Source organism: Patiria miniata, unplaced genomic scaffold (genome assembly GCF_015706575.1).
Source record: "Patiria miniata isolate m_02_andy unplaced genomic scaffold, ASM1570657v1 HiC_scaffold_20, whole genome shotgun sequence".
NCBI lineage: Eukaryota > Metazoa > Echinodermata > Asteroidea > Valvatida > Asterinidae > Patiria > Patiria miniata.
The window spans coordinates 35,447,694-35,460,804 of NW_024037059.1; the positions used below are offsets into that span (position 1 = coordinate 35,447,694).

The window sequence follows — 13,111 nt, forward strand, 5'->3', positions numbered from 1 at the left end:
TTGAGAGTTGAGACGACAATCTGGAAGGGATTTCTCTACAATATTCTGGGTTTCTTTTCTGAGTACTTTCCATCACCAGAAAACAAGATCACGACCGTCAACGCTATTTGTGACCAGTATCAGCGCGGAATCAAATTGGGACCAACTTTGTGTTTTGAGTGAAAAAAGATAAAGAAATAATTTGGTCCTCATTCTGCAAGTTCCAACTTCACGTTTCAGCCAATCACGAGCTTCGTAATGCAAACTTAGGTGTGGAAAGTACCAGTTTTTCAGCAGACGACAGGGGGAATCTTCTGCTCGCCGGCAAACACGCGAACGTGACACCGTAATGGATACCCACAGCCTCGACCGTAGACTCACTTAACTCGGCGCCAAACAAAAAATATATATCGTGCGGCAACTTAGCACCTGTTCGAAATAGAGTTAACATTTCTGGCGCGAAACCCAACCATGTTACCTCTATAATTGCACTTGTCAACCCAAACGGAAAAGGGTCGTGAAAACACGCCCCATATTAAGAGTTTTTAATAGAGGTGGCTCCGATGTGGTGAATCCTAAAAGTGTCTGTTTGTGAAAGCTGAGGTGCAAATCTGCATTCATGCGTAAAAACGAAAGTGGAATTGGTCATTACTTTTCTTCCACCGCCCGTGATATCACAGTTACGTAATAATATTTGTTGGTGCATTCTACAGTGTACGATGATTCACCAACCACTGTCTGGCGAGTTAACACGAGACGTCTTTCCTCATGAAAACAACTTACCGCAAACCTTTCATGAAATGAAAGTGGACTGTTACCCTGGCTATTAAAATCCAAACTGTAAGATCAGTTTTATAATTGTGCGTCTACCTGTTCACGACATCAAAGTGCGCCTATCCGTTCATTGAGAGGAACTGTAACCTTCTTTTCTTCTCCAAGCAAGGCTGAAACATTCCAGCGCAAGTTGTATGATATCTGTTTTCTCAAGCGATCATCCCGTTTGTCAACGTCTAAATCGGGATCAGCGGACACCGCTCGGCACGTGTGAAACACCGGAGCTGTGGATGGATGAATGAGTGAGGCACACCCCGGCTTAAGGGAGGGGAGGAAGTTTGCTTATCACCGGAGGGGACAAAGGTGGTTTAGTCGGGACATCGGAGTGGTGGGGAGGTTGTCCCTAACGACACTCTAGCTCCGAGGAATCACAGAGCAAATCTTCAGATCGGCTAGCGAGTCTGTTTGCCACACTCAGGACTTGTCAAATGTTACTGGAGAGCTATACTACCCAAGCGGGCTTCACACACACGTCACCCTTACAGGAAATATTGCTGTAAATCTGCAACTAAGTGGTACTCTTTACACAGAACGTCAAGTTGATATTACCAGGAAAGTTTTCTTCAATGGATAATTCATTCTGACGCGCCCAAATTCAACAAATCGCGAAATGAGCTAGGAACCAAGGCAGTCAAGCCCTTGGAGTTGTGAAAACCAACGCATTGAAGAAGAACAATTCATCGATCGTCCAATCATTCGAAATTACTCGTTGATGTAAACTAAGGACTAGGATAAGTACAAGGCAACAGTTACCAAATCATTCTCGTGAACTTTTCAGACGTCCCGAGATGATCCAGATCCGAATAACAACACGAATTGACACTGCACGCTCCTCAGAGACAAAAGTGACTCAGTGAATAATAGGTCGACGCGTGGAGTGAAATCTTGTCATTGTTATATACCTCTCCTGGAAAAAAAACCTAACTATGGTTTTGATAGACTTGGAGATGGTGTTAGTGCTGTGCTTGAGTGTGCTGCTGGCGGTTGTGGATACGGGAGAAACCTGGCGAGTCAAAACTAGAGGTAAGCAAGTTTAGGATTGAAGTGCATTTTATTAAAGCCTGAGTGGCATCTTTCTGGAGACAGGATGAGGTAGAAACGTGAGGTTCACCTTGCTGATCATATTGGTTGAATCAGTGGCATTTCACGACCGTCCCATGTTTGTTTGGCTTGGGTTCACATCTAACCATTGCCAACATGATGATTTGGGTTTCAAGGACGCTCTTGATATTGAAAATAATATGTTTGGCTTTCCTCAAGATTAATTCATTTCTCTGTCCTGTCAATAGTGCCATGTGCCACATTTGGTGAAAATTTAAAGCCTCCCCCCAGCACCCCTCCCTCACCCCAAAAAGAGGCAGGGCAAGGGGAACACAAACTCCCCAAAATGCTCCTTTTCCCGATTCTGAGAATAATGTCTTGGATCGCTTGGTTTTAATTTGATATCAAAATTATCAAGATTTACAATCCAGTGGCCATTATGACACTGGGCAAGAAAGCAACCTCCTTTTTAGACAACATTAGGGGTATTGTCACCACTACTAATTAAAACAATGTCAAAATATATTAAATATGTTCCACCTTTTAAACACGGAATGACCATAACATTTTGCATTCATACTACGGCCTAGAATACCGATTAACGTTTCTGCTCGTCTACTAAAAAATGCCTACTCACTTTATCCCTGGGGGATAATTTACCTTTCATGATCAACTATACTTCGTGGTTAGATTTTTAGAAACCATGTTTAGTCGTCTGCAACGAATTTTGATTATTTCTGTCGGGGACTGTACACCTTCTGATTAATTGCACCATCGATCAGCCGACGTCAATTGGATCTCTCATTGGTCACACGCCTACAAGTTGAACTTGAATGTCATCAAATGTCAGTTTTTTTATCATTACTGGCCAGCGTACATTCTGGTTGAATCTTAAAATTCTGTTCAAATTTGGAGAATGGTGAACAACCCCCGCCCCCGTTTGGGGGGGGGGGGGGGAGTCAGCGCGGATTCTGGTGAAAGAAAGCCTTGAGTATATCTCTTATCATCTGAACGATTCACCAGACAAAGCGTTGACGCTCTTTATGTTTCTTCGATTAGTAATACAGAAGTTTGAATTTTGTATACTTTATTTCCAGAATCAACCAGCCTGGGAACGGGGTAGGCTATTCTTAATATCCACATCCTAGTTTTTTATCATCTGTGTTTTGTATTCTTTAATCCGTGATCTCAAGCCACATTTGTGCAACCCTAAATGGCAAATGTTAAACACTCATTCAAACTTCAACAGTGATGATTGTACACCAATCTACTGTGGTCCGATTGGCAGTTATATTTTTTTCAATTGTTGGAATGTTGATGCATGATGTTTGTTGACTGTCACGAAGAATTTTCATAAATTTGTCTGACACAATCCCGTGGGAGCCAATGGGCTTAAGCTGAACCAGGTATGTTTATGAGTAATCATTTACCTTACGCTGGAAAATCCTCCTGGGTAATGAAGAAAAAAAAAACACCGAGCAAAACTAGTCAGAATTCAACTTGAAGTTCTGTTTTCACCTCCCGTACAAAAAAACCTTCAAGCTTTGACGGAGTAATAGATAAAGGGTTAACTGCTATTTTATAAGTCCCAGGAAACTGCTTAACCCATTTGTAGTGCAAACACTAACCGCGAGTGCTGCAAGAGCGACCATGAACGGCTGTGCACTTGTCCCCTAGACCCCCTGAGAGAAATCATGAGTAATACCTGATGTCAGTTGAAGTCTGGGGGGCGGGGGACTTAAGACCATGGAGCCCTGGGGTCTCCCCCTTCTGTGTCTGTCGTCACAGGATACGATCAGTCATTCTATGCCTAAGGATCTGTGGCAGTATATGGAGGGGGGAGGGGGGAGGGGAGAGATCATGACGTCACCGTTGCGATTTGCCCATGGGCATGTTGGCACGGGGTGGCAGTATAATAGACAGTGCGTGTGGGTTCCAATAATGTGAAGCAAGATCGAGTCATTAAATGGGAACCAGACCGACTTAACATGCATGAGAATTAAAATCAAGGGAGGTCGTTCTTTTTAAATATTCTCCCGATAGAACAGGTTAATATGACTCAAGAGGGTTAAACAATTGCGCGAAACTGTATCATACTTTAGTTCAGTTAATTAACGAAACATTCAATGTAGTCAGATAATTAACAAAGAATTAAACCGTTGGAATTCTTCAACTTGTTCAAATCTAACACCAAATCACCACAGTTTGGAAAGGTTAAGGCAAGGTAACTCGCCTTCTGCTCCTATTAAAACAAACCTTTCTCGTAACTGACGCGTCAGTTTGGGTCCAAATCAAATCAGACTCCTTTTTAGTCATCAGGTCGACGCTCTATTCGATAGTGCCGTCATTTCGTGGTATGATGTCCGATGATGCATGGGTAAGGCCCAGTGTAATCATGAAGATCGTAATCTTTGATGGTCAGATCGTATCGTTGCTGATGTATGATTATTACTCATAGCTCACGATCGTAACAATCGTATCGTAACATTATTACCAAGCGGTGGCAGAAAATCGGAAACCTCTGTATCGACAGTCTGTGATGTCGCTTACGTTTGTAGCCAAAAAAAGATCCTCCAGACTTCAATGTGCCGACTTTCCAATGTCTTGAACTCTTTGGCGACATCATGAAACAGTAGCTTTAGCAGGTGCCTGGCTCCGCGCGCTGGAACCGAAGTTTCTCTTCGACAGCGTCACGCATTGCAAGGCGCTATCGCCAAAGCTGAACCCAGTGTGTGACAGGTGTAAGGCTCCGAAGTAAACGATTACAATCTCAACAGGTACATTGGGTCGCCTTGACAGTGATGATCATTACAAGATTAAATTCCAAGAAAAGACTTAAAGCTAAATTTCAAAGCAACTTTTTTTTTTCATCTTAAGAAATGCTCATTCAAGAATTGAGATCTAGCTATATATACGTAGTTTTTTTTTAATTTTTTTATTAAACAATGATTTTAATAAGGCTTTAACCGTGTGCAGTTGACAAGCGTATTAAATAGGGATGTATATTAATGCCCTTAATTTCCCCCAGTGTGTCCTTATATTTCATTATCCAAGTTAGTAAACGGCAAGAACGAGATGTAACCTGAACTTAAGTTACGCTGTGTTCTCGGCAGACCGAACCTATACCAAACCTTGTTCCTTTAACCCTTAAAGCCATATCTCCTTTTCATTCCATTAATCCAATCAATTAATCGGTGCTCGTTTTACTTCACAGCTTGCCCGCAAGGATGCAACTCTTGCTCCCTGTTCAACGGCTGCATCACCTGCAAGCCTCGCTACTTGCTTCTCCTGCACCGTAGCGGGATGAAGCAGGTTGGTTACTGCAGGAGGACCTGTCCGCTTGGCTACTATGCTAGCCGGGGAGGCGACATCAACAGGTGTTCCAGTAAGTCAATCAATTAATTAATTAACCCGCTTTAGTCATTAACACCTCGGGCATGCAAAGACTGTCTCAGAGTGCACAAAATTATATTCAGTTGATTTAGAATGGCTATTCACTGGAAGTCTTTTCGTGCATTTGGTCGAAAGCACTGCCCGGCTCTTACGTGACAGTCAGTCAGTCAGTAAGTCAGTGAGATGTGTACAAAGAGAACTTTACCTTGCCCTCTGGGACCAGCGAAGATACCTACACTAGGAAGTAAGGCCTATATTTTGCTGCAGAAGTAGGCCTACATCCAAAATAAACTCGATGTAAGTGGGGAGTTATCTAAGGGCCAATTTCACGCGGCTCTTCTAAGCAAAACAAATTGCTTAGCACAAAAAAGTTTGGCTTTTAAAAGCAGGTTACCAGCCAAAACTCCATGTGAAGTATATTGCTCGTGATTATAGCTGTTGTTTGCTTGGCATGAAAACCACATTGAGTTTTGGCTGGTAACCTGCTTTTGCCAGACTTTTCTTGTGCTCAGCAAATTTTTGTGCTTAGCAGCGCCGTGAAATGGCGTCCTGTGTAAGTCACTTATCTGGGTTTATACCATACCTAACGCCATAATTACACAAATCGTCGCAAAGACAATAACTTAAACATTCTTGTGGGTATTCTCCTCGCAGATGCCAACTGTAGAATAAAAAAACACTGAAATCCATGAATATCTTAGAGGGTTAAACTTTCATTACGTATGGGAGTGCGCGAATTCTTGGATTTGCCCCCTCCCCCGCTCTCCCTACGACATGCATGTGAAAGATTCGAGACTAGAGGACCAGAAAAAGAAAACACGTCAAAACTTTTCAAAAGTGTCCAAAATCTTAGTAATAATTGCTGGCATGCAATAACACTTAATTAACAAACAAATTAGGATATGTCTGTGAAATTTGATATTTCTGTTTGTTTTCGCTGTCACGCTAAGAATACTTCCCACACCCCCCAAAAAGGATCACGCAACTTCAATTAAAAAGCCTACTTTCGTGGGGACTGTTTGGCACAATTTTCACTGTTATCTCCCAGAGCACAAGGCAATTTTGGTCAGCGGCTTTGCCCTGGCGACATCTAGGCCAGTCGCTCAGTCAGTCTGCCCGACTGGCTAGCCGGTGACAGAACCAATGAAATCGACCGGGAAATAACAGGAAATAGAGGGCGGTGTTTTGTCATTGGCAATTACTGTCGTTGCTCATGTGAGCCGTCTGGTTGTTTGGGATCGTGGCGTATTACTCGAAACAAAAAATACCGGCTTAACATGAAATTTGGAGAAATTTGGTTTCTTTCACCTTATATGGACTCTAACCCTGTCACCATGGGCGTCGCCAGGATTTTTTCTAGAGGGGGGCCAAAACATTTTTTGCCAAAAAATGCCTGTATTTCTCAACACATTCTCGATTTATCAGTTTTAGAGGGGGGCAGGGACATTTTGCCCCCCCCCCCAACTCATTAAATTTACACCACTGTCTTCGCGCCTCTTTTTTTTTTTTTTTTTTTTTAGGGGGGTTGCTTTTCCGGGGGGGGGGGGGCAAGTGCCCCCCCCCTTGCCCCTCCCCCCCCCCTCGCGACGCCCATGCCTTTCACGTTCCCACTACACCGACATCTCCTGTGTTTGAGAACGCTATAAGAGTGAAATCGGTGTGATGTGAACTTTGGTAAAGAGGCCAAAGATCCGTCCGCCGAGCTCATGAATAAGAGTTCTGAGAACATGAATCAGAGTTCTGAGAGCCACGGAATTGGAGAATTTAAGAGATATGGCAATGAACCTCTGGCCCGGACGTGAGGCTTCCAATTCAGAGCATTTCTGATGCAATAGGGCCCGAAAGTGGCGCTATTTAACCATGTTGTGGATGGATCCGTTTTCAAGATGGCTACGGCACCTTTCCACTATGGCAAACATCTCTCGTTTTAGGGGTCGTCTTCTTTGGGTGAGAATTTCTCGAAAAGTCAAAGGTCAACCCACGAGAAATTGAAAAAACAAAAAAGATGACATGTTATTCATCATCTTTCTGTGCAGCCTTAACACCTGTGAGAGTTCTGAGTATTTTAAAAAGAATTTTGAAGTATGGCATTTAGCACTGGTGTCTATGGGAATATTAATACCGGGGTGCATCCCTTATCACACACCTCCAAGATGACTGCAGTGCGAACGATCATCCATACAGAGCCTTCTAATCGTCTAGACTCAATGTGACTGTCATATTCAAATCAATTTCAACCGTCAGAAACAATCATCTTTGAAGTGTTTATGATTCATTTTCTGCATATGCTTCTTTTTTTCCCGACCAGAATGTCAGGTGGAAAACTGTGAAGACTGTTTCGCGCGGAACTTCTGCGTCAGATGCCAGTCTCCGTACTACGCGCATGAAGGCAAATGCTTCACAGTTTGCCCAGAGGGAACGTGGGGCGACAGGAAAAGCGGTGATTGCCTCGAAACAGGTAAAGAACCGCAGGCTAAGATGAGTCGCTCGGCTCGGTAGAATAAAACAAAACTGGGTTAAACTTCGTGGTTTCCCAAACCTGGGCTACTTGGCTCGATATGAGCGAGTAATTTTGAACCCGTAAGGGTGTCATTTTGTCGTTATTACACGAACAACTGTCACTTTGACCCAGAACAATGTCAGGTCAAATCTGACCCGGATTCAGGGTCGAATCTGACATGGGTACTTTTCAGAGTGAAGGGGGAGACCCGTTGTAAAAATGTGGTATTATGGTCTGAACACTAAACTTCTAAGTCATTCTATACATTTGGGGTCAAATTTTGTTTAGTGTCCCTGTTAATCTGACAAAAGATTTTGTAAATTCAGAGCACATTCTTTAATGCCTCCTTCCTCCTGCTAAACAAATAAATAATAGTTTGAAGTCAAGTTCAATGACATTTCCGTGTCAAATTACACACAAGTCAGGTGTAACAGGGGTGCCAACATGTCCCAATTTTGGACCCCAAATTTATAGAATACTCTCTAAATTCCAAAGAGTGAAATTAGGAACTAGACGTTTTTAGAGTGAAAATCACTCTCATTTTCGATTGACACAGTCTGAAAAATGAACCACTTCAGTTGAAGCTCGAGTGAAACCTCGATCTTTACGATTGAAGAAATTTCACTCTAAAACGTCTAGTCCCTAGTTTCCGACTGTGGGAGTAAATCTTCACTCGAATGGAGTGAATTTTCACTCTTTAGAATTTAGAGAGTAACCCTTCTTTCAAATCGCCACAGTTCATTGCGAGGTATCGGAATGGGGAAGCTGGAGCACGTGCCGCAAGAACGGCGCGGACTGCGGCTACAAGTGGGGTGAGGAGACCCGTATGCGAGGCATCATGACCCAAGCAACACCGGGAGGAAAAGCCTGCCCGGAACTCACCGAGACGAGAAAGTGTCGTATACTGCAAAGAAACTGCCCAGGTAAGAAGCTCAGAAAATGAAGGAGCACCGTGGTCCAATAGTTACGGTGTTCGACCCGTGTGCCATGGTACGTGGGTTCGAATCCCGACGGGCAGCGGCGGTGGAACGGTTTTCAAACTGGGGGCATCACCAAAAAAGGGACACTTTTTTTCACCGGACACACCGAAATTTTAGGGCCAGTTTGGTTTTCATCTCGAGGGGGCACATTAATGCTGGAGGGGGCAAAAATTATGTCCGCAAAAGGAGCAATTGGGTAAATCTGGGGGGCAAGTGCACCCCGCCCCCCGGTTCCGTCGCCTCTGCTGACGGGGAACATGGTGCTTGGGTTTTTGTGCAAGACACTACGATTGTCTCCTTCCACCTGTGAGGGTAGAGACCTGTGAGGTTGGAGACCACATTATGCATGCTGACCTCGAACTGCTGCAGAAAATTAATGGTCTCTGGCCCGATGAACAGGGGTAATAATTAGCGCTTTGTACCATTTGGCAAAGGTTCTTTATAAATACCAGTTATTAAATTATTTGTTATGAAATTTTGGAAGAACAGCAAGTTGTGAACGCGAGTTCTAACGGTCTTTCATGGAAATGCCGATTGAGCCAAGCACGATGAGTCGCTTTACTCAAAAAATAAGCTGGACTCAAAATGTCCAACACTCAGTTTTGGTTCAATATCGGGTTTTGGACATGGGGCAAAGGATTAGAAAAGCATGATCAACCCTACCCCAAGTCGCGTAACTCGAAATGGCGTCCCCGCTCGAAGCCTGTGCCCATTGTGTCCCCGCTATAAATATGGAACAAAAATGGCTTTACATTATTGAAACTACGTGGAAGAACATGAGGGTCCCTCGGCCCTAGATAGGCCCCTCGCCATGAAACTTCGTCCATCTCAAATCCATTTACGAGTTACTGGGGATGAGCAATAACAAAGGAATGTTTTTGTCAAAGTTCAATTGTTACTTTACTTGACACTTGATGACTTGTGTATGGACTTGAGGTACTTTTGGTGGACTCGACTTACAGCACTGCATGCTTCTCTCCCCACAAAAAAAGCAAGTTGCAGAAAAGAAGTCTAATACAATAATCATCTTTAAATTTCACAGTTGATTGTGGAGTGTCCGAATGGAGCAGTTGGAGTCCATGCAGTAAGGACAGCGCCGATTGCGGCTATAAATGGGGCGAGGAGACCCGCGTCAGGCATGTTTCTACCCCACCCTCAAACGACGGAAAGATGTGCCCGGACCTTACGGAGACAAGAGAGTGCCGCATGCTGCAGAGACACTGCTCAGGTATTGTGCCAAGATATCCTTCATTGTCTTTTAAATTATTATGACAAAAATGGAAGGACACACCACTCGAATTATTCATATTTGGCTAAGTGAGGTTTTTGGAGTTCCATGCAAGATTATAGTTTTTCCTCTCATAATTTGGTCAACTTGTGTCAGCAGATACCTTCTCTGACTTATTGTCTGATTCCTTCTTTTTCTTGTGTTCTCGTAGCCGCCATCTTGAGTGGCCTTTGCCCTGTGGTGGCGATCCCATCATTCCGATTAACAATGAATATTCAAAATTAATAAACAAGCTGCAATTCGGAGAATTTTGCAGATACACCATATGAAGTGACTCTCTCTAAAAAAAGAAACATGGTCCAGGGTCAAAACAGAGATGTTGTTGAAACAGAAGAACTAACTCGGCAGAACCTCCTATAGACCTTTATCGTGCTGCCACCATTTCAGTAATGTTCCCTGTATCCAATAGCAGCACTGAATGATAATGTTTTTTTGTGAAAAAGGAACCAGACTATTTGTCCTTCCAGCCTCACTTTGGCTACATTGATTTGAAAGGAAAAAGTCAAATGGCTGCAACACGATAAAGGTTTATTCTTTATCTCTCAAACATTGACAATACACTTGATACTTGGTACTTGGTTGGTTCTTCTCCTAAGGACTTCCACAAGGGAGAATAACTATATAGGAGGCCAGAAACACCAGGGCAAACCCCTTCTCTTAGCGATAAGTGTTACTGGGTTCTTTTACGTGCGTTAGGCCCTATACAACACACGGGACCTCCGGCTTAACGTCCCATCCGAAGGACGAAGCAATAATGGTTAAGTGCCTTGCTTAAGGGCACAGGTGTCCGGGCCCGGGCTCGACCCCACGCCACTGTTGCCTCTGAAACACCAGAGCATGAGTCCGGTACTCTTAACCGCTAGGCCACGACACTCCACAAATACACAAATTCATTATTTTCTGTAATTTGCCATTTTCCCCCCAGATGATGAAGCCGACACAGAAACAGGTAAAAAGAAAGGAAGGAAAAATCGAAGGAATAACAGAAGAAGGAAAAATAGGAGGCGGGACCGACCCCGAAAATCGCGCACGCACAGTAGCACTCAAACGCAAGGGGAAGGAGAAGACGTCATTACCACAGAAAGAACTAGACTTCGGTCGAGAACCGAGGACCCCGGGGTACAATCCCGAGAGATCTCACGAGATTTACCGACCGATCTGCTTTCCATTTGATGCAGTGAGGATTCGTCAGCGATTTAATGGATGGAAAGGACTCAAGAGGGCGCTGTTGTTGAAAACGATGGCCGCAGGAGAAAAAGTGTTTTGTGGACACAAGATCGTGGACACCACAGAGAAAAGAAAAGCGAGGATTCAAAAGCTTCGGGAGTTTTTGGCTCGAATGACAACTGGGCAAGTCTTGTGGAGATCCCCCTACCACGTTTCAGTGTTCTTGTTGGATTGACCTGGGGTCAAGTGGCTGTTACTGTTTCCCTTCCAGCTGTGTAAATGAATAAATGATTACGCGAACCAGCTAAAAATCATGGCTTGCATTATTCATCAGGTTGTGTCATTGTACGAGACCCTTTTAGGACATGTTTCCTGTTTGAAAAATTGTCCTTCGTGCGTCTGAATTTCAGATGCTTGAATTGTTATCCGTAGAGGACGCGTCTTCGCGCGTCTTCTACCGTTACATCTGTAGATAAGGTTGCCTAAAAAGCATGATTTAAGTAAATATCTCTGATATGCTCATTAACAAATCAGTTATTGAATGCTCTACATTAAATACGGTCACTGAATTTAATGTAGTAAACAAAACACAAAAGAACTGAACAATTCGCTACGTAAATACGTATCTTTGGCGCTTTCTCCCGCCCAAATATTGAAACTGACCAATATTCACGATTTCTTCTGGCACGTTTGGCTTCGACCAAATCAGAAACCGGAAGTATAGCCAGGAGACTGAGTTGTTAATATTATTTTTGTTCCTGGCCGTTGGGGGCGCTGTACACACCTGACAACGTAGAAATTACGCTTTAACGATCGAGGAGATATTTAGTAATTGTTGACCGAATAAACGGGCACTAGCGAAATGCCATTCTCGCGCAATTTCCAAGCGAAACTGATGCGAGCCACGATTTTTGTTTAAGACCACAAGAACACAAGTGTGTTAAAGAAAATAAACTGGTAACGAACCGGCGGTGCCCTGTTGAAAAAACAAAGGCATGGAATGTCTGTGGCTTACTGTTCGCCCTCATGTTTAAGCATTGATGATCTTCTGTTGATAAGTAATATCTGACTAAATAATTGCTTGAATATGCTCAGTATTTATTTGAAATGAACTGAAAACTAAATTGAAATTATTTTGTTTCACATATTAAAAGCGTCTTGTACATTTTACTTTAATCGTGTATATTAATAAAATGCAATATTTTCTTGGAAAGTGACAAGATGTTATGGTACAGAACTTACTCATTTGGAGTCATTGATATTTGAGTCACTACGTTTCTGTGTCGACCAGAGGTCTATCTTTTAATGTAAATTATACCGATACCTATTTACGATATGTTTCAATGCATTAAAACCATTTTTTTTTTATCATATGCAAGATATTTTTTTGCTTAAAAATAAAGCAAAAGCACGTATGAACGACAACATAACTCGTCACATACCATCATGATGTGCGTACCGCTCCCTGGAGCTGTCACATGACAAAATGGTGCATAATTCGGGAAAAAAAACCGAAAAATATTTACTGCTTGTACATTTTGACACAAACATTTTGTTTGTATTGTGGGGGACGGTGACACACTTTTATGTCCTTGTAATGTCTTTCCTTAATGGCTTATTACAATGTCATAGAAATCAGTTGTCGAGATATATTTCACTTCCATTGTAACATCGTGCAACCGGAACCCAGGAGTGGAGAAATAATGCATTAAGACACAATTGGTTGCAACTCGACAATGCAAGAAAACGTGGTAAGTGCATGTACCGATCGAGATTGCTCCCGACGACCGTTCGTTGATAACCCCTTCCGACTAGAAATACTCCTATATTGATCAGGGCTGGGTCCATAAATGGATCGAAATAGGGTCTAGCTGTTTAGAGAGGGTTTAGCAGGCATGTGTGATTTTCTGTTCACTTTTTATTATGCGG

General features: G+C 43.0%; 1 protein-coding gene across 1 annotated transcript; it reads left to right on the plus strand.

The window, feature by feature from the left end:
• Window positions 1-1,521: 1,521 nt before the first annotated feature.
• Window positions 1,522-12,404, plus strand: LOC119728854 (R-spondin-4-like). Its single transcript, XM_038201262.1, has 6 exons — window positions 1,522-1,836; window positions 5,069-5,239; window positions 7,556-7,705; window positions 8,485-8,670; window positions 9,770-9,955; window positions 10,941-12,404. The coding sequence occupies exons 1-6, from the start codon at window positions 1,740-1,742 to the stop codon at window positions 11,186-11,188; spliced, it is 1,038 nt and encodes a 345-aa protein (XP_038057190.1). The 5' UTR covers window positions 1,522-1,739; the 3' UTR covers window positions 11,189-12,404.
• The last annotated feature ends 707 nt before the right edge of the window (window positions 12,405-13,111 follow it).

What these genes read in the sequence shown, in the direction of transcription:
- LOC119728854 (XM_038201262.1), top strand. Translation starts at nt 1,740, where the DNA reads ATGGTTTTGATAGACTTGGAGATGGTGTTAGTGCTGTGCTTGAGTGTG. An exon ending in CGGTGATTGCCTCGAAACAG is followed by an intron (nt 7,706 to 8,484) that starts GTAAAGAACCGC and finishes AAATCGCCACAG; the next exon opens with TTCATTGCGAGGTATCGGAA. An exon ending in GCTGCAGAGACACTGCTCAG is followed by an intron (nt 9,956 to 10,940) that starts GTATTGTGCCAA and finishes TTTTCCCCCCAG; the next exon opens with ATGATGAAGCCGACACAGAA.